Here is a 26,151-nt window from a genome sequence, read left to right as displayed (position 1 = left end):
GAAGGCTCTTCTGCCGGGCTTCGGGCATTTGGGATGACGACGAGGTCTTTCTCTTCCCACACACCACTGAGAGGGGAAAGTTGGGCTCCGGTCGAGTCCAGAGCAAGAGGAGGCTGGGGAAGAAAATGCCTCCTCGGGGGGCAGCTCGAAAAGCCCTGGAAAAAGTGGCTGTTCGGAGGCTAAAAAAGGTGAAATTTAAGGTAAAAATGGAGGCCGGCAGGAAGAAAGGAGCGCCCTCGCCACCAGAATTAAGACATCGCAGAGGGGACTGAGAAAGTATTAAGGAAATGTTAATCCTCGGCGCTGGTGGGACTCCAGCTTTGCGTGAATTTGTCTCCAGTAAAGGATCTAAGACTTCTTCAATCGGAGCATATGTTCATAGAGCAATAAAACAGAAAGATTTACAGTCTCCGCCCGCCCCCCAGCAGCCTCGCACCCTTTCAGGAATTACTTATGATGATTTATAACAACAACTCCAGCAATTGTCAAACTGATAAAATAGCCCGGGCTATATGCAGGAATAAACGCTCTTATGAAAGGGCTTCGATTTATGGTCGGGTCCATTTTACTGCGCGCCTTGGTGGAGTTTGGTTTCTTTCCCGGACCAGCAGGATAATATAAAACTTCATTGATAAAAACGTAGGAGTTCTGGTGAAGTAGCAAATCTGTTCCTTAGTCACTACCAAAGCACATAAACATTTGTCATCTTTGAATAATTGAATTAATGTGTTATTGTTTGAATGTATAATTCATAACATAGGAAACTTTGTCTCTGTCCTGCCACCGAAACGGAAGTAATAAAAAGCTACGATCTAGGGTTTTTTAGAAATTACTCCAGCAAGGGATAATAAAGAATATCCTGTTTGCAGAAAGTATTTCCAGCTGACTCTGGGATTTAATAGAGAAACCTCAGGCTCGTGGTCCATATTTCACAGAGAGCGCCTTTCCATAACACCGTGCCCTCCGATTCTCCTCCGCGCGGGCTATCGATTGGGACCCGCAGGCGGCCGCGGCCGTGCTCCGGGGCCGGGGGCCGACCGACCGGGGCCGGGGCCGGGGCCGGGGCCGGCCGGCCGGAGCGGGGCGCGGGAGCGGAGCGGGGCCGGCCTGGGGGCGGCGGCGGAGCGCGGGGCACGGCGCCCCCGGGGCTGGCTCCGCGGGTGCGCAGCCTCCGCGGTAGCCCTGCTGTCAGGACGCGGGGCCAGATTTACAAGCCCGGCTGAGAAGAAGTCCGGGGCCTTTCCCCGCGGCTCGGAGCGGGCGGCGGATGCCCTGGCAGTCGCGCTGTTCCTCGGGGCGCTCCGCGCCTCTCCGCGCCTCCCCGCGCAGGCGGCAGCGGCCAGCGCCGGCGCCGCCCGGGGCCGCGGCAGCCTCCTCTCGGCGCTCCGCGGCGCTCCGCGCTCCGCTTCCCCCCGCTCCCTGGGAACCAAAGGTCACCGCTTGCGCCCGGTCCGGCTCCCGGCCGCTGCCGAGCTGGAAATCAGGAAGCAGCGTGCCCTATTTGTCACGCGTTTGACAGCTAAGTTCATTAAGGCTTAAATAAGAAGGAATAAAAGTACAAAAAAAAAAAAAATGGTTACATACCGTGCGTCTCTTTTTCGGCAGCTAGCAAAGAGCTAGGTGTGCAGAGAGAAGGACTGCACCCTTTGTATATTATATTCTTGGGATCTCTTCAGTTTTCAAGTCTGATAGAGTCCTTTGCTTGGCAGATTAATGACGACTCCGTGTTTCTTAAGGGACGTGCTGAATTAATTATTTCGCAAATCACGTGGTCAGGACTTGTAGAAATCTATTCTTATCATCTTCCTTGCACTTTGAAATTCTGCCTGTTATGACTGTTCCTAGCAAGATTATTTTGGTCTCTAGGCTTGCAAAAAAAAAAAAAAAAAAAAAAAATCAGGGGAAAGGGCTAACAAACATGGCCGTTGGAGGCTGTGTGGCTCTGCATTGAGAGGTCCCTATTTACTGTACTGTACAGTGAGGGGTGTTTGCTATTGACTCTGCCTTTCCTCTTCATTCTTACCTTAACGACTAGTGGTGATATAATATACAGAACTGTATTGATGTATCGGTAGTAACAGGAGGAGCCATTAAACAGCACACAGAGAAAGTATAATCACAAAATGTGTCTCAGCATTTAAACTTAGTGAGAGTGTGCTTGTGAATACACAGCCCCCCCTTGCCCCCCCGCTCTCCAGGCATTGAGGGCACTTGCCTTGTTTTATGCACTACGCTCCTTTCAGCATCTGAACAAGATACTGTATTTTTGGACTCGTGCCTTGACCACGCTCCAAGAGAGGACAAGTCCCCCTGACAAATACTTCTGACAAAAATAGTGCCATCGACTTCTGCTAGTCAGAGGGACGTATTGTTGTCTGAGGTGCTTACGCAGGGCTGGAAAAAATGATGTTTGCCTTAGGTGCATGGGAAAGTTTCGACTCTCCAAGTTTGTGTTTTCGTGTGATCTTTCTATTGCATCAGCTGAAAAAGTGAAACTTGCTGCTCAGAGAAAGGTGCTCGCTGCCATGTAATTTCAACTTGCCATTTCTTTCTTAATTGTCTCCTTCCCGGACTCACCTAAAAGGCACACATCTGTGTGGGGATCGAGGTGACTTCAGGTGTGGCTCCTTGCTTCCTACCACACATGCATAAATCCGGGAGTCATTCTAGGAGGGCTTGTTAAATGCAAAGCAGTAGCAAATGGATGACAGGCACTTTTAACTGCAGCCTAAATGTAAATATAGACTCCAGCTTGGCCTAGAGTCACACCATTATGGCTGGGGCAATCAGCAAACCTGTTCAAAGGGACATTTGGAAGGATGCTATGCAGAGTCACCCATCTTTTAACATTGTAATGATGGGAGGGCCAAGCATTTCCACAGAAGAGACCCGCCTCGTAAGGACTGTTTGTTCAAGGTACAAAACAGAAGCTATTTCTCTACACCTTTTATTATTTCAAACGTATATGGAGGGCTTACATCAAAACTACAGGCGACAAATAGTATAAATAACGCTTTAATCGATGGCAGCAAAACATTGGTAAAGTCTATAAAAAGCATCACACTTTAACAGAGATGAGTGTTGCTGGACAATGCGATTGTTTAACAAAGACTTCAATACACAACGTTTCATCCATGAAAAACAAAAACAAACAGCCCCCCTTCCTGCACAAAATAACTCTGGGGGAGGGCTAAAAGACAATGGAAATGAAATCTCAGGTTCGTTTTCCACGGGAGATAGCGTCCAGTGTGTGCTCCTGGTCACTAGTGCCCACATTCCTGACCCTTCAGAGCATGGGCAGCTGGAAACTATTTATTTATTTTGGTCCTTTCTGCCTCTAGTTCACATATTCTCGGGGCTTACAACGCAATTACAACTATGTAAACTTACAGTGCCCCAGCCTTGCTCAAAGGGGACTTGCAAAGAGGGTTGTAAGAGCTGTGCCTGCTGAACCCAACACTCGTCCTAGAGATATTAACATTTCAAAAGACAATGAGACAAATTCTGCCCGCAGCTACATCCCTGTTTGACTTCAGTGGGCGGGGGAAGGAAAGCTGGGAGCAGAATTGGGCCCTTTAACTTGGGGAGCGATCTCGGTCGATAAGAAGCACAAAGCCAGGGTTTGCTTATCCGAGGACATTATTTTTCAGAGTCGTACCACAGAGGCCAAACTTGGCATCTCTCTCCCGAGTAACGTGTTTGCCCTGCTCCAAGCCAACTCATCACAGACTCTAAGTAAGCAGTGGGGGTCCGAGAGGGGGGTATTTTCACGAAGATCAGCCAGAAAGGGTTTTCACACACACACACACCCGTTCCCCCTCCCTTTATTTTTTTCTTTCCCTATATGCACACCAAGAGTAAAGGGAGGTCTTTGGCCAACTCTGGAGACGAAAGGCTCCTACCGCAGGGACTGGGTGTAACAAAACTTGAAAACTCGTCTAAGGAATTCCCTCCTCAAGCGCCGCTGCTCACTGCTCTCCATGGCAGAGAAAGGGAAGAGCAGTTTGGGTCCAAAAGGTTAAGGGTTTAGAGGTCACTCTTCCCGGCTGAAATACAACTAATCGAATAGAAAATTTGTCCTCTGGGTGAACCTGTTCCTGCAATTTAGCCGAACTTCAGTAAAATACCTTTTCAGCTTCTCAACGTGAAGGCGTCAGAAAAAAGACGTCTTTACTATGTATGAACTCTGTGCTTTTTGTCATAGAAACAATGATGCGAATAATGCAGGAATATCCATCTTTAATATCACGACGTGGAGATATTCAAGTATTGCCATGTGCAAGTCTGAGAACTGGGCTAACCCTAAGAAAGAACAAAGAGTTTTCTCCAGGCTCTAAAACAAAAGACCAAGTCTTACAAGACACTTCGCGGACTTCTAGGGATGAGAAAAGGGCAGAAATTAACCGCTGGTCATAGTTAATCCTGCCGAATACCCTCATTTTGAAAAGATCGCCCTTTATTTTCGAATTCATTCAAGCCCATTTTTGCCAGTGATATCCCGAGTGAGCACAGAAAGCAGCGAGTCCTCAGTGGGAAGCACTCAGCCCAGAGATGGGCACTTAACTCACACGCTGCTGTTTCGAGCTCCCTTTACAGAAGTGCAGCTTCAGCGTTTGCCCTAGGTTTCCTTCTTTTCCCTTTAATAATGGAATCATCTAGTTAAAATGTCGATGATATGGTCCCTCTCCCAGGCTGCCCTGAGGGTAGAGGAGATAAGGGCTGAGCTTTAAAATCGCCGGAGTGGTGGTGTAGGTGGCTGAGGGAGCTGGTTTGGCTGGGTTTGATAGTTACAATACAGGCTCAATGCACTACAACTTTGGCACGATGCAAGCAGCAGCTGTAGACAAATACTGGGGTATCAGACCAGCTCTGCTCCCATGCAAACCTTCTCTCTTACCCACGGTTTAACTTGCTGAGGTTTCCAATCATTTCAGTCATGTGTTGTAGTTTGCTTAAAAACAATCACTATTCTTGAGAAAAAAAAAAAAAAAAAAAAAAAAAAAAAAAAAAAAAAAAAAAAAAAAAAAAAAAAAAAAAAAGCCCCCAACCAAACCAAACAACTAAACAACCAAACAACCAAAAAAAAATATATATATATATAACCCCCTCCCCCCAAACAAAGACACAACCCACACAGCCTGTCCCTCTGTTGGGCAGCAAATAAATTTAAAATCGGACAGAAAGAACGCGTTTAGCTTTGAGCTTCGAATGGCTCGGACAATCCCAGCAATCGCATTGATTTTTCACTCCGGGGTTTTCTTTTTAGTTTATTTTTCGTTTTTAAATGAGGTACCGCTAGTTTAAAGGACAGCGCTGAGCAGAGCAGGCTTTGGAAACGGATTTCAAGCCTGTTAGCCCTGGAGGGGACACGGTAAGGAGCAGGGACGCTTTCCTAGTCACAAAGAAGGAAATTCGAAAAATGGGAAAAGAAAGTTGTGTACGTTCAAGACAAGTAAACATTATACATGTGTTCATGAGACTGGGAAGGAGAAATCCTGCATTTCATCTCTCCTTTCCCATTTTTGGTTTGACTCTTTTTCTTTTCTTTTTATCGTCACCCTTCTACGTAACAAATAAATAAATACGCTAACACTAACAGAGCATAAAATAACCCGTTTTCACTTAACTCCTATGCACATCTTCTGAGACGTTATGGAAATGAGCAAGTATTTTCATTACACCAAGAAAGGTAAAGCAGCACAAAAAGTTCACAAATACTAGTCTTTATGCTCAAATGAAAGACTATGCTATAAATTTCCTGTCCTCAACTTGCCCAAATGCATCATCCCGAAATTGCATGGGATCAAAAGACAATTAAAAGCAAAAATCCCAGAATAAAGCATCAAGCCTTCACTTTCAAATTCAAAACTGAAACACAGGACAGTTTCATTTTCAATGATTTATTACTTTTTATGGACAGAAGGTCTCGTTTAATATTTTCCCAATTCCCACTGCCTGCATGATGCTTTTTTTTTTCCTTATTTTTTTTTTTAAGGTTGTGCTAGCAGAGGCAAATAAAATAAAGTCCAAAGTAGCGTCACTTTGTCTCCTTTGTACAACAGTACCTTAAAGAAAGATGACAGTTTCTCGAGTCCTTAGCTGCTACATGCAGGTTCTGCTTGGATAGTGTCAGTTATGTACAGTACTGGTCAGAATCGAAGGATGAAATGGAAAATTTCACCTCTTCTATAAAGTTGTCAAGTCAGTCTGATGGTCCTTGGGAACAGTCTGTAAATGTGGGTTTGAACCAGAGGAGGAAGACCTGCCCTTAGTGTTGGGCAGTTTGTGGTCTTTTTTCCACTTCATTCTTCTGTTCTGAAACCAGATCTTGATCTGGCGCTCAGAGAGACACAAAGTGTGGGCTATCTCGATACGGCGGCGCCTGGTCAGGTACCTGTTAAAATGAAATTCTTTTTCCAGTTCTAGGACTTGCTGTCTGGTGTAAGCTGTTCGGGAGCGCTTAGGTTCCCCTCCGCTGTAATTGGGGTTCACTGGGAAAAAAATACGGAGAACTTTACAAAGCTAATCTTGACTTTCCGGTTCGACTTTTACAAAACAAAACCTCACGAGCTGCGAGCATGTGGCCGGGCTGGCTCCAGCCCAGGAGCTCACAATGGACGTGCTGCTCTCCCCCGTGCGCAGCGCGGGCGCCACGGCCCCAAGCTAGGTGGGCTGCGAGCCTCTGCCCGGCTCCTGCAGCCGAGTTTTCTCCTGCTCGGCAAAGCCCCACACGGCCACCGGCCTATTTCCTCGGCAATAAAAATTTATGACGAGTGTAATTGGCTACCTCGGCTTCAAACCCTCGTCCACGAGTCTCGCAAGGACTCGAGCAAAGCATCTCTGAGGACAATCGGGAGCGGGGGAGAAGAGCAAAGTAAGAAGAGGATCCTTACCCGAGTTAACATGGACTTTCTTCATCCAGGGATAAACTACTGCTGGCTGCTTAACTGCTGACCCGTTTGGGGCTTTGAGGGCTGGCTGCTGGCCGCAGGCTCGTGAGTTGGACATTGGAGGCGGTGGACAATGCTCTGCTTGACCGGGGAAGTGGCTCGGTGGGCCGGATTGCTCCTGTCCATGACCCCGTGGCTGCACGGCGGAGCCTTGGGCATTGCTACAGCTAAAGGGCTGCTCGCTGTAGTTTGACCGTGGGTAGAGCCCCTGATGCTGGAAATCGGAGCCCTGCGAGGCACTGTAATACTCGGCCCCCTGCTCGGCTAGGTAGCTGTTCTGCAAATATTCCTCGCAAGGAGGAAATTTGGGATCCACATACTTAGAGTTCACCATATACGAACTCATGGCCATTAATTTCTGAAGGTAGAAAATACTAATTTTTCTCGTGTTGTCTTTTTTTCTCCTTCCATAGAGCCCTCCTACTTGCTGTCAACTGAATAAAGTTAGGCGTGCATGTGACCGGCCCGGCCAATGGGGAGGCAGGGAGCTGATCACCGGATTAGTGTGCAGCTCATAATTTCCACGAATTTAACTAAATAATATACGTGTAAGCAAGTGACCCCTCTCCGGCAGGTTTCACCCTCCAAATCAGATACCGGAGTTTTAGGAATATTCATCAAGCGGCCGCCGCCTCCCTGACCCCCAGGTACAGGCAGCCTTTTGTCTGGGCTGACTTTCCTAACCTCCGCTGCCCTCTCGTCTGATTTACCAGCCAGAATTTCCACCAGGGTTTGTTACGTGCCTTAAAATAAAATATCGAAAGAAATGCAGAGCGAGGAGCTGCAGGGCGATTAAAAGGGAGGAAACTGATAAGAAGGCAAGAAAAAGAAAAGGCATCAAAGAAGAGGGTAATATGATGTACAATAGATCTGTCCTGTCTTTGTCTTGCAGAGGTCATCCAAAAGTTACCAGAATTTAGTTCTGCTGAATAAAATTAGGCAATCAGTAACTTCTCATTCACTGTGCAAGCCTCGATATATACGTGTGCATACGTGTGCACGCACACAGGCTCGCACACGCTTAGACAAAAATCTGGGCGTATGTGCATATGAAATCGTACAGATAACAAGAAACTGTCCACTTTTAGCCACCAAAGTTCAGTCAATTGAACTGGAGATGGCATTTAATTAGGTTAAAAATATCACAGGTTTAACGAGATAAATTCAGTCTTCATTCATCAGTATCATTCCTGGAGCACAAGGAAATACATTCAGTGAGTCGAGTGCTGCTTTTGCTGCTGTCGTAAATATTTTGGTGAGATCTGGACACTTGACAGGAAAATTTTGCTAACTCGCTAACGTCTAGCACGTCTAGCTAATATATCAGTATATTTTTAAAGATTCATTCACTGATTGGTAGATTTTTTTTTCAGATTTTTTTTACTTCTTGTGAGATTAACTGTTTAACTTCACAGTCTGCCAGGGAGAGTTACGATTGAACGACAAGTGAAATTTTAAGAGACGTTCTGAGTCTGGTAAATAGGAGAGAGGCAGCAAAAGTTTTAGAATTTCTCCGTGTTCAACATGCACACGTCTTTTGATTCCGTCAGTATCTAAACTTCTAACCATTTGCAGAAAGGTGAAGTTTTTGCATCGACCATATATTCCCCTAGAATCGAATCTGTGACTATATGAATATCACACAAATTCGGTTCTACAGGGTATATATAGACAACGTAATAACATTCTGTTTTCATCTACCATATAGCAGGTCATTGCCATTCTCTTATTCCTTACTGTCTTCTGAGGAATGCAAACTATTCTGTTGGGATTGAGATCTGAAATACGGATTTGCAGGAAGGTGGGATTTCAGGAAAGATTCACGCTTGTTATTATTGATGAAATAGATCATTACGACTCTGCACCAATTTATAGCGACGAATTTCGACTAACAAATTCTCAGAAGGACCTGCTGAGCACTTTAAATGCTTGCCGTTTACAACCTTCCTGCAGAAAACGGACGCTACCAGTCAAATTGCGCTATTTAGAATAATAAGAGTTAAAATCACACAGAAAGTAAGTGTTTATCTATTTAGTCTAATACGAATCTGAACAGATTCTCCCTAATTAGAACTTCTCCCCCCTCCCAAAAAAAAAAAAAAAAAAAAAAAAAAAAAAAAAAAAAGGATTAAAAAAAAATCGAAACAGAAGTAAAACAGACGACAACAGAAACAGCGATTGGTGAAAAAGACGAGATTAGAGGCTGGAGGGAGCTGTTCTCAGGAAGCAGAGAATTTCCAAATTTACCTTCGTCCCATTATGCCGGTCTAGCTATTATCCCGCGGCTGCGTGTGAGCCGCAGCCTCGCACCCTCCCAGGTTCTCCCCGCAGTAGCGTTTATGGTGAAGGGCAGGGCGAGAGGTCAGCCGAAATCATTTACAAACATATCACCAAGTTTCATTATTTTTACTTTGTCGACAGCAGCACACAGGAGTACAAAAGTTCATGAATTGTGTCTGACCCAGCTCCTCGCTGCTGTCCTGCGGTCAACCTCTTCTCCTTCGACTATTTCAAACGGGCAACATAAGGACAAATAATGGTGCGGGTGTGATACATCCAGCCGCTGCGGAGGGCACATTTGGGGGTGTTGCGTTTGTCCCAGTGATCTGCACCGGTTTGTTTGCCTGGCTGCAGCTCCCAGCTGCCCGATCTGGGGGATGCTATTTTTAAACTTCTGCTTTCTTACGACTGCCGTGGGATCATCTCCACGGCAAGTGCAACTCGAAACGACCTCGTGTCCCTAATTCCTCCCCCCTCGCCCCCCCCGATCGTTTCAATCTCCTCCCAGCTATTTTAGCGGCTCTTCCCGGTTTCCCCTCCTTTCCCTGAGGGGAGGGGGTGCCTCCCCCGGGGGGAGGGGGGGCATCCCCCGCCCTGCCGAGCGGGCCGGGCAGCATCCGCCCCCCCAAAGCCAGCTCGCTTTCGGGGCAGCCCCCCCGGAGAGGAGAAGCCCTCCGAGGGCTGCCCGGGGGGCAGCGCTGGGGTGGGGAGGCAGCAAGTCCCTGCTCTGCCTAATACCACACATTTTCATATTTGTTAGACGCTGTGACCTGCGTTTCACCTTATTGCACGACTTGCTCAGACAGGTCAAAGCCAAAGAGTTATTGATGAACAAAAGCGTTATATATTCACCTCCTGTTCAACTGCCCATACAAAATGCTTTTGATCTATCAGGCTTTTTGTATGCCTGTTCATAATCAGTATGCTAAATGTAGGTTGGCAGAAAACAAGTAATCCATACATTTAGGGCCGGCCCGGGAATAAAACGCCAAGGGCATCTACATAGCGCAGGGCTAGCTATGGGAGGAGGAAAGTTACCTACGGAACAAAATTAAAAATGCAGCGCTCGAGGCTATTGTTTATTTCGTATTTAAATGGCTCCAAACCCAATATCGCAACGCAAGGCAAAACGAGAACGAGACACCCGGGCCGAAGTAGTGCAAGAGATAATTAATCGCGAGCAGGGAGAGGAAACGAGGAGAAACGCGACCAAACGCGGCTCCGCTCCTGTGCACGCTCCCAGTCAGAGCGCGGTTTGCAGGAGCGGGGAGGGCGACGTGCACGTACTGAATCCCCAGACACCGCAGCCTTGCTTTTCCTCTCTGAGGGCAGCCTCAGCCCAAAGCCCGAGCCCCTCAAGCAGCCAGACCTCTCTGCCTTCCCTGCAGCACGCTGCCCGCCCGCGGAGCCGCAGCAGGCGCGGAGGGGAGAGCTCGCCCCGCTCCGCTCCGCTCCTCTCCCCTCTTGCCCTGCCCTCCGGCATCGCCACCCCGCGCCCGGACGGCCACCGCCACCGCCGGCCGGTGCCTCCCGGCCGCGCTGCGACCGAGGCCGAAGGAACCGAGAAGAAACGGGGTTTGGGGGGGGGCGGAGGGGGCGTTGGGCTCCGGGGCCCGGTTCTGCCTGGGGACCCGCCGGGGAGGCGCTGTGCGGTGCCACCGCGGGGACGGCGGCACTGCTGGTGGCCAAGGGGTGACACCTGTGCGGCCCCGAGGCAGCACCACCAGCCCCTGTCTCCACGCTCTGTCCCCAGCCCGGGCTGCCCTGGACGCCGTAGCGCACGGCGACTCCCCAAAAGCCTTCCCAAAGCCTTCCCAAAGCCTTCCCCAAAGCCTTCCCCAAAGCCTTCCCCAAAGCCTTCCCCAAAGCCTTCCCCAAAGCCTTCCCACGCTGACGCAGCCCTCTCTGTTCGATTGCTTGCGGCAACGTTCAGCGGGGATACCTCGCGTTTAATTGTTCCGGTCCGAGGGGAAGAAACAGCATTTCCAACCAACTCCAATTCTGCAAGAAATAAGAGGCTACTTACCGTGGGTGTCCTTCCATGTTGCCGAACCTGTTGCAATAAAAATGTTTGTTACTGTTGTATTCCACATACGGGTGATATTGCTCCAGAACAGTTACAGAACACATTTGATAGATGAAGGCAGAGAGGAGCTGGTGGTAAATCCTGCGAGCAGCGGAGTGATGGGGTGGAAGCCCCTTCCGAATGAGGACCACATTGCATTCAGACAGTTTTTATGAATACATGCTTTCCCTGTGCCTGGGGTGTGATCTTTCACTTTTAATATTCATAGTCTAGATTTTATACCACATAATTTCCAAAGGGATGAAAAGTCAGACCTCCCTCTTTCACTGAAGGAAAAAAAAAAAAAAAAAAAAAAAAAGAATAACAAAGGCCTTTTTTTTTGTTCTGTGGCAATTCAGTCACTTACAAATGAAATATTCAGATCACCTACGCTAAAACATCACCCAGAAAATGTCACAATATGCAATACAGCATTGTATGCAAGCTAAGAACAAAAAGAACGACGGTTTTATAGGAATAAATCTCGTACTACTCTGAGATAAGAGTAGCCCTTTAAGATCACACAATTATCCAAACGGTAAACTCGAGACATGCGTCTTTGTTTGCATTATAGGAGGACAAATTTGACTTGAACTTTCCTTCACATCTTTTAAGAAATACATTCAAAGCTCACATTAAGGAAAACAACACATATTCAGTCTAATGCTCCTGAAAAGCATTGCATATTTAACAGTAAAACGCCAATGTTGTTTTGTGATTTTTTTTATCCTCTAAGCGATTTTTCACTTCTTCTATTGCCTTTCTACCATACCTTGGAGAGTTGTATTACACACAGAGCAATAGCTTAGGTATCAACAGCTCACTAGATAGAGCTTCCCAAGACAGTTTTTGGTTTTTAATATATTTTTAGTTTTGTGCACTCTGGATAGCACGGCGAGAGCAGTGGAACAATATCGGCCATTCGGCTCTGAGCATTACCCTACTGTTCCGTTCCCTTTCTTTTCTCTTTCTTTTTGTTTTGTTTTGTTTTTGTCTTTTTTTTTTTTCCAGGTTAGTTTCGAATAAGATGCTTCACCACACTCGGAAACCTCAGCCAGGGCGCAGCCAGCTAATGCCAGCACAGCCCCGGCCCCTCGAGCTCTACCTGTCTGTTTGCCCAGCGCAAGGCTCGGGCAAGGCTTTCCGGGCGAAGCAGCGTTTGGACCTCGCTCGCTCGCCCTGTTCCCAGAGGCACAAAGACACCGGAGCGACTCGGGCCGAAGGAAGGCTGTAGAGGACTTACTGCGCGCTCTCCCCGGGGCTGGGGGGACCGGGGAGCGGGGGTGCCTGCACGGCCGCATTCCCGCAGACGGCTCCCTGCTAACACTTCCCCGATTACTGCTTCCAGGAACGAAAGCATCTGCACTTGTATGCTCTTAAACTAATTTATGGTGGGAATTATATTTTGGCTTGTCAACTCTCAAGCCATAAAACAAAGTTTATTGGAATCACGTGCTTCTAAATAGCCACTCAGGACCTATCTCCGCGGAACCATAAATAACCTTCAGCTTTAAACTTTTATTCGCTAAATAAAGGTCCGCTGAATCTGCTCTGGAAAGCGGGACTGGCTCAGGGTAGCGGGGATGGGCGGAAGGTCAGCTCCGTGGCGTTATGCCGGCCTTTTTAACGAGCATCTTGCAGGGAAAGCTGCCAAGAGGGGACTGAGCGCTCCCAAATTGCTCTTCAGAGAGGAGCAGCCGCATTTCGCCGTGGGTACCACTTCAAGCCCTTCCCTGCATCCCTTCGCATCTCTGAGGGGACAGGGAGGCACACCGGCGGGACAAAGCGCGGTGTTAGGTCGGGGTACAGGGGGTCCCTCTGCCTTCCCCGGACCTGTACGACATTTTTTTCAGGAGACCCTGGAAAACGGTTTTGACTCATTCACCTCCTGCGCTTTGCTCGAGGGAGCGGTGCCAAGGGCTGCGGGCTCGCCAGGCGCCCGCCGGACGTTTGCAAGCGACCAAACTGCTGCAAGCAGCGAGGGCACTGGGTTTTGGGAAGGGAGAAAGTGTGAAGCCTGCCACAATGAGATCTTTGAGGACTGGAAGTTTAAGGAGGGTTATAAAACAATAAAACAGCTCTGGTGTGAAGGGAGCAGGGTGTGAGTTAGCAAATGAGAATTTCAAGGAGCCTGAGCACAGGAAGTCAAATGTCCCTGGCAGTCACACAGCCGCCCCTTGCATAAAGAACCCCGGGCATCAGCTCCCCATCTATCACGGCTGCGACGAGGAAGTCGCAGTGGCCAGGAGCTGCTGGTGCCTCCGAGGAGGGGCTTGTCCCTCCCCAGAGGGCGGGGAGCCCTGTCCGCCCCGTCGGTGACCGCCCGCGGACTGCTGCGGCCAGCGGCGCCCGCTCCCCGCCCGCGGGGCTCAGCGCCCCAAAGCCCGTCAGCCCCAGCTCCCTGCGGGGCGGTGGCCCCGGATGGCCCCTGCTGGCCCCACTTGGCCCCTCCTGGCCTCGGTTGGCCCCGTCTGGGTGCTGCCTGACTTGGGAGTCTCGTCCCTCCTGGTCTGCACTCTCTCGGCTGTTTCCCACCGCCGGGGGAGAGCCCCGGTCATATCCCCGTGGATTTCCCAAAAATTCAGCTTTAGCTCCCGTTCCACTCCTTATGTTGTTGGGGGTCACAGCTGATCAATTTTCCTGTTGCCAGAGACCAGGAGGCGTCCCGAGGCTCCCTGCTGCCTTGTTAGGGCTCGGGGATGCTCTGTCTGCCGCTGCCCCCCTTGCTCTGTGTCCGTGTTTCACCACCCGGCACCCCCCCGCCCCGCCTGCACGGCTCTGCCCTGCTCTGCCCGCTGCTGCCCGGGACAGGGCCGATGGGGCCGGGGGACGCCGGGGAGCTTCGCCCAGGAGCTCTGGATGGCGGCAAGGGGTTGGGAGCTGTTCTGCCCCCCGGGGGGCTGTATCCTGAGTCGCTAAGGTGAGGGCTGTATCCCGGACACTCAGGGGATGGAGGAAAAGGCCGAGGTTTGGCCGCCGGCTCCGAGACATCGGGGCCTGGGAAACGGGGAGGCAGCGGCGGCCTGGGCCGAGCATGGCTGGGGGCCAAAGTGTCCTGGAGATGTGGGGCTGGGGCTGGGAAAGGGCTGTGGGATGGAGAGGGGCTGATGGGAGAGATATGGGGCTCCCTGTGATCTTAGGGGCGACATGAATGCTTCTGCAACTGAATAATGCCAGCCTTGGTATCTGGAAGAGGGAATTATGGGCATTGTCACATTTCCTATTCTAACATGCAGATGTGAAAGTTGACTTTGAAGCTCTGGCCAGTTCATTCTCTAGGCTTTTATGACAGCTCTCATTTTCGGGGCTGATGATCTGGAGGTGGATAAGCTGTGGACTGAAGTAACCCAATAATAATTGGTTTACCTCTGGTAATTGTTGCGATAAAAGCGTTGGGGAAATTGAATCGCATGGGTAAAGCGCCGTCGCTCCTGATGCTACCTGATAGCCGCCAGGACCAGCATCCTACCCCCAGGACCAAATGACAGGCTCCAGCTCTCCCTTTGAAGCCCGACCGAGCGCCCTGAGAGCGTCCGACGCCATTAGCGCTGCCTGCTTTTATCGCACCCCCGACCTTCCTGCAGTCACCCCAACGCCCCTGCCCTCGCCGAGCAGGATGTGGGGATGCAAAGGCCCCTTGCCCTCAGCACCCCGCGGGCAGAGCCGGCGGCAGCGGAGCCCCGGGAGCGGGCAGGGCGGTGGCGGCCGCGCCCCGACATCAAACGGGGGCAGCGGCGGCGGCTCCCCGGGGCCGCGGGGGAACAGGGCGAGGAGCGAGGGGCAGGGAGGGGAGCCCGGGGGCCGTGGGAGCGGCGGGCTCGGGCAGGCACGGCCTGGGGGCCGCCGGGGTCACGTCCGGGCGACGGCGGGGGAAGGCGAGCCCCGGGGGCTGCAGGTGAGGGGCAGAAGGGGGACCCGCCGTCCCGGCTCGGGGGGCACATCGAAAAGGCCGAAGGGGCGGGCGGGGATGCGGTGGCAGCCCGACATCGGCGGCGCTCTGGGGGCCGTGAGGGCGGCGGGGCGCTCGCCGTAAGCCCCGGGGTCGCTGCTCGTCTCGGGGGGCGCGGAGGGGCCGCAAGGATGCGCGCAGGGCCCGGGACGGGCCGGAGGCCGCGTCGCTGGAGGTAGAGGGGCGACTTCCAGGGGGAGGACCCCCAAAGAGCGGCGGTGTTCCCGGCCCTCCGGTGGGCCTCTCCCGTGGGCGTGGGCCGGGGCTGCGGGCCGGGGGCCGGGGCGGGCAGCGGGGGGCGGCGGGGCGGAGGGCCCCTCTCCCGGGCAGGGAAGGCGGCCAGGCTTGTCCTACAGCGCCTTCTCCTGGAAGAGGCCGTGGGAGACAAAATGGCTGGTGGCGGCGCCGGGCCCTGCCGCGCCCCCGGCGGCAGCACCGCGCCGAGGCCCGGCGGCCCCGAGGGCGGGCACCGCGGGCAGGTGACCCTGGACCGCGCCGTCGGGGCCGCGGCGTCCCTAACGCGTCCCACGAGAGCCCACCCCACGGCCGGGCCTCGACAGCGGAGGCTTCCGCGGAGCTTGGCGCAGCCCTGAGCGGCCCGAGAGCCTCCGGCCGATCCCGTCCCACTGCGCCCGCGTCGGGCTCCGCGAGGGACCGCGGAGGCGCCGCGCGTCGGGGCCGCCCCCTCGGGGCGCACCTGGAGGCGCTCGGAGGGGCGGCTGGGACGGGGCCGGCCGTCCCCACGGCCCCCACGGCCTCGCAGGGTGCTCCTCGAGGGGAGGCCGGAGGGGCACGGGTGAGGGAGATCCCACCGTGCCCCCCCCCCCCGGCCGTCCCCTCCCCCAGGCGCATCCGCGGAGGTTCCGGGGTGTGAGCAGACCCCGCGGCACTGAATGCGGTTTTATTGCCTCTTGTCTCTGGCAGGGACCCTTCCTCCGCGCCCAGCCCGGCCCCAAAGCCTCGCTGCAAGGTTTATTGTGCCTCATCTTTCCCTTTCACTTCCTGTTTTTTCCCCTCGCACTAGAGCAGCATTGAGTGCCGCACTGCAGTAGAGCCGTAAATACCTTTAACAGCTGCCTGCCAACCGAAGGGTGAAATACTGTCTTTGTTCCGATTTTTTTTTTCTGCCCCCAGCGCTCATAAAACACCCCGTGAGAAATATATTTGTTTGGGAAAAGAGAAACATTATTGGGACATAAACGAATCGGTGGGATTAGCGGTTCTTAAGAGCACAAAACCAATGTGTATTTCTTTTCTTAGTCTTACTGGGTTTTTCGGGTCCACAGGTCGCATTGCTTCCCCCCTTGCAGCACCCCCCTGCCAGACTCGGGAAGCCGAGGCTACCCTTCTCCTCCAGGCAACTTTCCGCGGCTAAGCGGGACCCCAGCCTGACTTCCGAAATGGCAGTCGGCGCCAGCAATACCTGAGTATTGCCAGGGAGCGCGAGCTGCAATTTCCTGGTTGTTATTTTTTGTTGTTGTTCTATTACAGCCCCTACGTCAGTAAAGTATAGGTTAGGAATCGTCTGTTTCCTTTAAAAAAAAAAAAAAAAAAAAAAAAAAAAAGATGAGTAATACATTCTGTTAATCATGGTGAAAAAAAAATGAAGCAGGTGTGAGAAATCTGAATGCGAAAACTGTATTCCACAATTTTCAGCGCACATGCACATATACAGACATACAGGCTCTCTATATGTATTTATATAAATATAAATAACAATGCGATCCCCATATATGTCGTATATACATAGATATGTGCATAAAGGCGTTGTTAGGAATAGACACACGTAGGCATATTTAAGATCATACACATGCGTATGTGTGTTTTAATGTTAATGAAAGGAATGAAAGGAAAAAAAAAAAAAGAAAAAAAAAAGAGAGAGAGAGAGAGAGAAAAGGATAGAAGGAAGGAAGACGTTTAGGAAGGGAAAAAAGAAGCCGAACACCCACATAAACCAGTGGGATCGTAAATGCATGTGTGTATCCGTATGTATCAACATGTGGACACACACGCACATCAGAATTCGTTAGAACACCCTGCTTTTGTTTTCTTGTTTTCCCGCAGGCTACGAATAATTTGAAAAGCGCTGAAGGACAGGATTTTTCGAAATTTTTGGAGAGATTTATTATCAAGCAGCTATAATTACTGTGTCACCTAGGAGGTATTCAGAGGCTGATACCTAATGCAATACATACTTTCCAAGTTACTCTCGAAGACTGGTGCTGTGTTGCAAACGATTCCTCCCAAATAATCCCCAAATCCTGCAGCAGCGCGGGGCGGTCAGCTAGCGCGGACAGCGAGAGCAGGAGGGAAAGGCACCCCATCGCTTAGCCTGGCTCTGGCTCTGCTTTTGCAAGCCGAATAGGTGCTCGGGGGTGGATTAAAGAAGAATTTCCCCCGTGGCTTCAAAATATGTATGAGGGACAGGCTCCACGCCTTTCCACACTCCTTGGGTATGGTTTAATCAAGGCATAATTTAATTTTGCTTTACCGTTAAATAAGTGGCTGCCTTTGAGGTAAATGGCGATTTGGTAAATTCCTCCAGTGCAATGGCATGGTGCGTTTCTGTCATCGACCAACGCTGTGAGCGCTGAATACAAGGCAGCGGATTTTCTACGGCGGACTAACATTTTAAAAGCGGAGATATACAATATAATGTACATATATATAAAGATAAAGAATTTATAGAGGCACGTTCAGAATAATATAATTCAGGGTGTGTTCCACAGAGGTGTACCCACGTACAGACACACACGCAGGCAGCGGGTGCACACACACGGATAGGCAAGGCGGTGCGGGACCCGCACGCGTCTGCAGACAAGGTGGACAAATCCCATCTCCCGTGCGCACCCCGGCACAAGCCCCGCGGTTTCTCGCACTCGCCCCGCTGCAGCCGCCCGGGGCTGGCGGTGGGGAAGCGGCGGCCGGGGGCAGCAGCGCCGTGCTCCCGGCGGGGCGGCAGGAAGCACCTGTTCCGCTGCCAGCTTACGCCAGCGCCCTTCCTCAAAGGGCAGCCCCGCCGCGCAAATAGGGCGCAGGGCTCCAGCCCGGCAGGGGAAGCACAGCCAGAGCCGAGGGGCCTCCCGCTGGAGGATTCGCCCTGCAGCCAGCCCTGCGCTGCCCTGCGCGGGGCCGCGGCTCGCTCCGCGCCCCACCGCGCACGGCCCGGCCGGGGCTGTTTGGGATAGCAGTAGCGGTAACGGCGCTAGCTGCCACCCCGCTAACGAGAATAGCGGCAGTAATAAGGGCTCCGAGGGACAGGTGACGGCGCAGGGCCGTGGGCAGGGCTCGGCGCCGTGCCCCGCTTCCCCCGCCGTGCGGGGCCGTGCGCGGGCGCGGAGCGGCGGCGGCGGCCAGCCCGTGGGGAGCCGAGTGCTTACCGCTTCGCGGCTCTGCCCGCCTGCAGAGGAGCCCGGGAGGGTCGCTGTAATCCATTTTGCGCCCGCGTAGCAATCCGAGCGGCGGAGGCAGCGGCGGGGGCACGGAGCGGCGGATGAAGCGGGGCTCCGCCGAGGAGGCGTCGCGGGGCCGGGGAGGTGTCGGGGCAGCGGCGGCGGGGCCGGCCGTGGGATGCGGGGAGCGGTGCACAGACATCACGGCGACTGCCGTACACCTCAGCGTAGACAAAGGTTAGGAAAAGAGGGGCTGAGGCTCTCTGAAGGCAGAATGCAGGGGGAAATTCGCCAGGGAAATCAGGAAAAGGCCATGAAAGCGCTCGCTGCCTGCACATGACCAGCCGCAGCCAATGACGAGCCCAAATAGGTCATAAAAAGGTCTATTACCAAGTTGTAAATTTTCTTCAAACAAAAAGGAATTTACTGCAATTCCTTGCGGATTTTGCACATACTGCTTCCCAGCGCCATGTTTCTTTCGCCTGCGCGCTGCACTTCTTCTTTTTTTTTTTTTTCCCCTCCTCGGTCCCGCCTGCCCGCGGCCTGCGCGCCCCCGGAGGGGTGGCGGGGCCCCGCGGGCGCGGGCAGAGGCGCGGAGCTCCGCGGAGCAGCGGGGACAAGGCTCGCCCTCCGCGCAGCAGCCGCCAGCCCCTGGAGCCCCACGGGGGTAGGGGATAAGAGGGGGGCTCTTAACTGCCCCTCCAGTGGACCCGCTTCTTGCCCCAACGAAAGGGGGCCGTAGCCCGCCTTCCGCCCCCCCACGGAGCCGGGCCCCAAAAAGAAAACGTGTTTCCTTTAGCGCCCACTACTGAAGCCGAAGTCGCCGCCGACCTAGAGCTAGCCTGAGCCGAGCTGATGCCGTGTCCCCACCGCGGGGTTTGGGGGTCCCCCAGGTTGCGCCGGGCGCTGTCATGGAGCGGGGACTCCCCGCAGCCTCCTCGTGCGGGGCTGCTTCCGCCTCAAAACCTCCGCGGGGCCGCTCGGACCAGGGGGAGCCACCGAGAAGGCAAAATGTAATTCGCAGAAAACACTCCGAAAAGGCTAAAACATCATCCCGTGCCCACAGGGAGTGCTCGGCTCAGTGAACGAAAATTGTGCTTGTTTCTCGCTCGTTTTTGTTTCAGAGAACAGCAAGAGCCATCCGTTGGTGCCCTCCGTGTTTGTCGTACCTGCCTGGAAAATAAAGCTAGACAAAATAAATCCTCCTAACGACTTGGGGTCTTTTAAACATGCTGTTTCAGTGAATTAGACGCCCGTGAAAATCACACCCGTGCCGCGCATCGCTTGGCCGAGGCACCGGGCGTTTTCCCCGGGGTCTCTGTAGCACCCACGGCCGCGCAGAGCTGCCCCGCGTGGGAAGGGACAAATCCTGCCCACACCCAGGGCGCCGGGTCACCGCGCTGAGGCTCTCACAGGCGGCCCCTCTCCGCCGCGACCCGCACGTCTGCGGCGTTTCCCTCCCCAAAGCCCGCTGCCGGCTCCGCAGCTCGACGGCCCCTGTTTCACGGAGGGTTTGCCGGCCGCCAGGGCCAGCTCCTGCCTCGATTCTCTTTTTCTCAGCAGGACTCCGAGTAAAAACGAGGGAGCGATTTGTCTGCCAGGCTACGGGCGGGAAATACCTTTATAAGTACATAAAATTTTCCTTTTTTTTGGCAAAACAAAACAAAACAAACAAACAAAAAAAGAGAGGGACAGCCCCCGTTACCACTAGGCCCTTACAAACGATGTGCACACCCCAGTGCTAGTTTGTGGCTGCGTGGCTGCGTTCCCAGTCGGCCCTGGGAAAGCAACGCTAACGGAAACTTCGTCAGGAATATTTTAATTTCGTTCTCTTTGTCTGGAAATTAAAAACAACCACGGCAGCAGCTCTTTCCCGAGCAAACTTTAACCCGGGAAATGGAGGGGGGGACGCGGAGGGCTCCGCTCCGCCTCTCCCCGAGCCTCCACCACCACGGCGGCGGAGGACGAAGGCTGGGAGGCCCCGGGAGGCGAGGTGCCGGTGCCGCCGGTGCGGGAATTATTCCAAAAGGGCAGCCTGCTGCAGTGCCAGGCGGCTGGGTTTCCTTACAGCCAGATCCACATCCTTCCCGAACACTAGGGGTACCGGCGCACTTATGCAAATTCATGCAGCAAAATGTTTACTTCACGGCTTTGCCGCAGTTTCCACGCGTTTACAAGCTTTAAGCAATTACGCGATTAAAATAAAACCAGAACAATAACTCCGCTTGCTTCTGCCTCCCTCTAGAGCTGGCGCTTCGCAGGAATTGAAGCGTGCCTTGCTGGGCAGCGGAGAGCAGGGAGGCGAAGGGGAACGAAATGAACCAACCCCGTTGTATAAAACCCAAACCCGGGCCAGACAGCCCCGGCCATTTCGGTGGTGCGGGGACCCTGCAGGGGCAGGGAGGCTGCCGGTGTCCGGGGGGAGCGGGCGGTGGGCGAAGGGCCGGGGAGGACGGGCTAAGGCCCCGGCTTCGTGCCTGCTCCGACGGGGGGCAGCGCTCTTGCTTCTCGGGCAGATAGCCCGAGTTTGTCGCATGTCGCACCGCGTTCCTGCGCTTCCCTCCAGACAGCCATCGCTCTCTGGAGGCATGAGGCGCCGGGGAAAAAGCGACGCCGAAATCTTGGGGGGGCTCATCCCCTCCGCCTGCTGTTTCCCGAAGGCTGCTCCCGGCCGCCCCGTCAGACAGTGCGATCTGCCCGACCCCGCCGCGAGCAAGAGGGAGGGGAGGGAAGAAAAGGGGGGATAAATGAAAGCGCTTTGCTGCTCAGAGCGGATTTCTCCTCCCGTGGCTGCGGAAACCGCTCCGGGCGCGGCGGCAGGGTCTGCCCCTGGGCTCGGCTTCCCCTCACCCGCGTGAGGCAGCAGCAAAATGCACCCACTCGGGGCCGCAACGTCGGAGGAATGCCCTTTTCTGTATTTACGCCTGCTTTGGGACCGCAAACCGTTCCAGCTCCCGACCCCCCCTCCACGCAAGGCCACAACCACATTGCTCTTCCCTGCTCGCCCGCCCCCCGTGGGGGAGGCTGGGCCTGGCTTGGCGTCACCGGGCCTCGCCGGGCCGGGAGCCCCCCACGGGTGGGGGCCGCGTCTGAGCCCCTCGAAGCCGGCCAGGCCCCGGGGGGTCCCGCTGCTGCCCCCCTTCCTTCTCCCCCGGGCTGGCAGCGTGCAGGGCGCCGCGGGGGCGAGGGCTGCGCTGCTCGGCACGAAAGCAAGGCCCAGGAGCACACGTCGGGGGGGTCCGGGACCGACACGGAGTGTGGGGTCACCCACGGAAGGAGCGCGGGTCGTGGTCCTCGTGTCCGTCAGACCCGGCACCTCCACAACCCCGACAAGCCGGTGGCGAAGGGGGGTGCGCAGGGACCCCGCCCAGGGCTGGGGGCCAAGGCAGGGCTTGGACTGGAAAGGGCCATTTCCATCACCTCCCAAATTTCCAGTGTGAGAAGAAAGGCAGGGAAAAGGCGGATGGGATTATCACAGAGGCTCCGGCGCTTGTTGGAGGAGTGGATTGCAGAAAGGATGTCAGGAAGCCGGTCGATTTTATATTTGAATAAATTTGGTTTATTTTAATCAAATATCAATAGTAGAAGATTTATATATTTCTAAGATCTTTTATTCAAATTTATTAAATTTATTTAATTTACTCAACATTAGATAAGAACAAGAATTAAAATAGTACGAGTGCACTTGTCTTGATTAATAAAGCATTGTTAAATGTCTCGCTTATTGGTATTTGTCCTTGGAAATTTATGTCGATTCCCGCAATCACCGTCTTTTAATATTGCAAAAAATAATATATATTTATATATATATATATCATTAGAAATGTATTGCTACAAACTCTGTATCAAATTTCAAAAAAAAAAAAAAAAAAGGGACTAGATGAACTGTTAAATCTAGAGATTGTTCCGGGAACGGTTAAGACCAAGACTCAACAAAACCGCAAGCACCGAAGCACCCGAAGCAGGGGGACGTCAGGCGGAGGACACGGGGTCACTCGTCCCCCGCAGGACTATGTCCAAGGGGACACGGGGCCGAGATGTCTCGGGCTGTGGCGCTCGTTATTTCGATAGCCTTTCTCCAAGGCTTTTAGGGCAAAATTTAATTCGTCTGGCCTTCTGCTCTGTCTTCTTCCAGATCATGTGCTTCCTTTTTGGCCTCCCCTTCCTTTCCCTCCTGTCTGGAAGCGGGGAATTTGTCCTTGTTGTTCTCCTTTTTCCATTTCATCCTTCTGTTCTGAAACCAGATCTTTACCTGCCTCTCGGTGAGTCCTAGTGCGTGGGACACCTCGATCCTTCTCTTCCTGGTCAGATAGGGGTTAAAAAGGAACTCCTTTTCCAGCTCTAGAGTCTGGAATCGGCTGTATGTTTGTCTTCCTCTCCTCCTACCCGGCGCTGCTGTTTAAAACAAAAACACAGGATTTTGGGGGTTGGTGCTGTCGTTCAAAGCACGGCGTTCAGCAGCGGGCCGGGCAGCCAGAGTTCGGGCCCCTCCACAAATCCCTCGAGAGAAGCGGCACGGAGACGCGGGGCGAAAGCAGACCGCGGAGGACCCGGAGGAGCCCAGAGCCATACAGACGGGCGCAGGGAAAATAATAATAATAATAATAATAAAAAAGACCCTCAAAGCCCAGCCACGCCGATGCATCAGGCGCCTTCAGAGGTGGCGGGGCCGAGTTTAGGGGGCACCTTTCTGCTAAATGGCAGCTGCCCCCCGCCCTCAAGCCTCCTGCCTTGCCGTGCGTGTCAGCTGCGCCCGGGTGCCTGGGAGGCGAGTTTTGCGGGCTGCTCTCGGGTGGCAGCCGCCTTCCCGGAGGCTTCTGTTTGCTCCCTGTCTTATTTTATTATCACGAGCCGTCGCGGTTACAGGAGTCGCGGAGAGAGAGGCAGGGAGAGAGGGAGGCAGAGGCAGAGAGCGGGAGGCAGGGGGAAAGAAGCGGGAGGAGGAAAAGAAAAGTTTCGAACTCAGACGTGAGATGGAAGCAAATTTTGACTGCGTCCAACCTTGTGGTCTCATCCAGGGAAACATTTGAGCAGGAGACGAGCTCTGATTTAAGTGGTCTGGTTCCTCGCCAATATTAGCACTGGACGATTTACAGTCAGGATATTGTACCAGCTCGGCCTCTTGCTGTGTCGTAAAAATCTGCTGTCTCTGTAAGTTATCGTATCCGTAAAATTTAGCGGGCTCCCCGTGACAGGTAACCCCGCTGCAGGGGGCAGGAGGCGGAGGCGCGGCAGGGGGAGGAGGAGGCGGCTGGTAGGCGGCCGTGGGGCTCCCCCCGGCCGGCTGGTAAAAGTCCGCGGCCGCTCCGCCGCCGCCCCCCGCCCCGCCGGCCGCGGGCTGCGGGAAGCCGGCGGCGGCCCCGCCGTTCCCGTAGAGCAGGGCGGCGGCGGCGGCGGCGGCGGCGTGGCGGCCGCTCACCTCGGGCGAGAAGTGGCAGTCGTAGTACGGGGGGCTGAGCGGCTCCCCCGCCGCCGCCGCCGCCGCCGCCGCTGCCGCCGCCGCCGCCGCCGCCGCCTTGTACTTGGAGTAGAGCGGGTTGACAAAGTAGGAGCTCATCGGGGAGGGGGCAGCGGCCGGCGGGGGCGCGGGCGCGGGCACGGGGCGCTGCTCCCCCCCGCCGCAGCCGCCGCCGCCGCCGCCGGTGCCTCTACGCCGCGCTCATGGTGCCGCCGCCGCCGCTAGCCCGTGCGCTCCCCTCTCCTGCTCTCCGTGTATGCGGTGACCAGGACTGGAATATAATCGCTCCCAAAATGACCTGCCTCACTGCTTTTACTATTTCCTATTAGGCACACAGCAGCCCGCGCACGCACACACACACACACACACACACGCACGCACGCACACGCTCATGAGCTCAGGGGGGACTTTTGGCTTCAGTTTACATGTGCCGCTCCTCAGGCAAGAAAAAAACCCGGCCCGGCCCTGCCCGGATCCACCCCAGCCGCGGCGCCCCCGCTCCCCCCGCCGGTGCGCGCTCGCCAGGAGCCGCCGGTCCCCCGCCGCGCGGGGCGAGGCTCCGCGCAGATGCCGCGCGATAACCGCGGGCGCGCTGCCCGGGGCGTCGCCGCCCGTCCCGCCGAGGCCGAGCCGGCGGGGGAGCCGCGGCCAGCAGGCCGGGAGGCTGCGAGGGCGGCCCGGGGGTCCCGGTGCGGGAGGGCGGCAGCTCGCAGGGGCAGGGGCCCTCCGGGTCATTTCCTCGCAGGCGAGCGGAGTGCTGGGAAATGAGATGCACATTTACCCTTGACGCCGTGCACGCATGGCTGAGGCTGCAGGTTAATTGATACTTAATGGAAATCATGCCTATGAATATACTTTCCATCATTTCACCCTTGGAGGACGTCATTACCGAGGCAGAGAGAGGGAGGAAGAAAGGCGTGTGGGTGAGCGGTCAGCTCCGCTCGGGGACGCCGTCCGAGGGAAACAGGCGAGCCCGGCTCCCGGGGACGGAGGAAGGAAGGAAGGAGGGAAGGAAGGAAGGAGCGAAGGCGCTGCCCACCGGGCTCGCTGCGGGCCCCCGCGGGGGGAGCACGGCCGGGCGCTGAGCGCTGCCCTCGGCCTCCGCCGCGCTGGAGGCTCGGGGAAGGAGGCCCGGGAGGCTGCGCAGGCCCCGCTGCCCCGGTCCGAGGAGCACCGTCTTCCCCGTCCTCTCTTCACAACGCTTCTGGCGGACCGCTCTTCCTGCTGCGGGAACCAGCTTTTTTTAAGGGCAGACACCCCCAGGAGCTCGAGTCCGCCCTGCTTTGAACAGAGACGAAAAATGTAGGTGAAATCTAATACGGGCTCCGCCAGAGCCACGTGTGACCGTCTGGTGTGAATTGACAAAAATATTTGTGGTTACATAAAAGACATCGCAGGCTCCTTCCCCATCACACCCCGCCGCCCCCACCCCCACCCCATGTCCGAGGCCCTCGTCGTGCTGCTCTTTTTGTCTCGGCGGCCGGCCTGGGTCCCCGCACATGAGCAGGGACTTACGGAGGCCGGTAAAGGCCTCTCGGCCGTGGTGAGGCTGTGCCGGGCCCAGCGAGGGCACAGTGACGCCCCCCGCCCGGCCCAGCGAGGCCCGAGGCGCAGAAACCCCCGTGCCCTAGGTTTTGGGGCCCAGAGCGGCGCGGTGCCCAAATGCTCTCCCCACCGAGGCCGCTCTGCGCTGACACAACCCCCCCTTAACCCCACAGACCGGTTGGGGGGGGACGTGAGAGGCCCCGGGTGTTGGGGGGCACACGGATTTTTGGTGCTAGCGGGAAAGAGCAGCGAGAGAGCAGCGCAGCGCTACCCCCCGAGGCCGGAGCAGGGGCGGCCGGGCAGGGGGGAGGCACAAAAGCACCGCCCGAGCCCTGCGCAGCGCGGGGAGGGGGGAGGGGGGGGCAGCGGTTGCTTCCGCGGCCTCCCGCGGAGCTGTGGCCAAGGCTCCGCGGCTGCCCCCCGCGTGCGGGACCTGCCGGGATGCCCGGCACCGTCCCCGCGGGGCTCTGGACCCCGGGGTCCCGGCGGGGGGGGCGCGCAGCGCTGCGCGG

The 26,151-nt window shown here is 54.7% G+C and overlaps 3 protein-coding genes across 7 annotated transcripts in view; all 3 read right to left on the bottom strand.

The window, feature by feature from the left end:
* Window positions 1-18,763, bottom strand: part of HOXD3 (homeobox D3) — a 30,891-nt gene extending 12,128 nt beyond the window's left edge. The window contains exons 1-2 of one of the 3 annotated variants that reach the window (XM_072040977.1): window positions 12,539-12,655; window positions 11,257-11,283 (exon numbers count right to left, since the gene is read on the bottom strand). The gene's annotated coding sequence lies outside the window, so the exon portion shown is untranslated. Of the gene's footprint in view, window positions 1-1,584; window positions 1,817-11,256; window positions 11,284-12,538; window positions 12,656-18,624 lie in introns of those variants that run through there. The other 2 variants (XM_038182247.2, XM_072040974.1) reach the window with 2 other exon arrangements.
* HOXD4 (homeobox D4) lies at window positions 3,000-8,593 on the bottom strand. The gene is made up of 2 exons (XM_005013550.6): window positions 6,894-8,593; window positions 3,000-6,491 (listed from the first exon to the last, which is right to left on the bottom strand). Exons 1-2 carry the CDS (start codon window positions 7,300-7,302, stop codon window positions 6,187-6,189), a joined length of 714 nt encoding a protein of 237 aa, XP_005013607.1. The 5' UTR covers window positions 7,303-8,593; the 3' UTR covers window positions 3,000-6,186.
* A 3,409-nt stretch (window positions 18,764-22,172) lies between the features above and the next one.
* Window positions 22,173-24,915, bottom strand: HOXD8 (homeobox D8). 3 transcript variants are annotated; one of them, XM_038182249.2, is made up of 3 exons: window positions 24,056-24,596; window positions 23,638-23,785; window positions 22,173-23,031 (listed from the first exon to the last, which is right to left on the bottom strand). In XM_038182249.2, exons 1-3 carry the CDS (start codon window positions 24,191-24,193, stop codon window positions 22,736-22,738), a joined length of 582 nt encoding a protein of 193 aa, XP_038038177.1. In that variant the 5' UTR covers window positions 24,194-24,596; the 3' UTR covers window positions 22,173-22,735. The 3 variants fall into 3 exon arrangements, with proteins under 3 accessions (XP_038038177.1, XP_038038176.1, XP_027317861.2); XM_038182248.2 differs by having other exon boundaries at window positions 22,173-23,028; window positions 23,638-24,915; XM_027462060.3 differs by having other exon boundaries at window positions 23,638-24,649.
* Between the last annotated feature and the right edge of the window lie 1,236 nt (window positions 24,916-26,151).

This window comes from Anas platyrhynchos, chromosome 7 (assembly GCF_047663525.1).
Source record: "Anas platyrhynchos isolate ZD024472 breed Pekin duck chromosome 7, IASCAAS_PekinDuck_T2T, whole genome shotgun sequence".
NCBI classification, from domain to species: Eukaryota; Metazoa; Chordata; class Aves; order Anseriformes; family Anatidae; genus Anas; species Anas platyrhynchos.
This window is presented reverse-complemented; position numbering and strand designations above follow the sequence as displayed.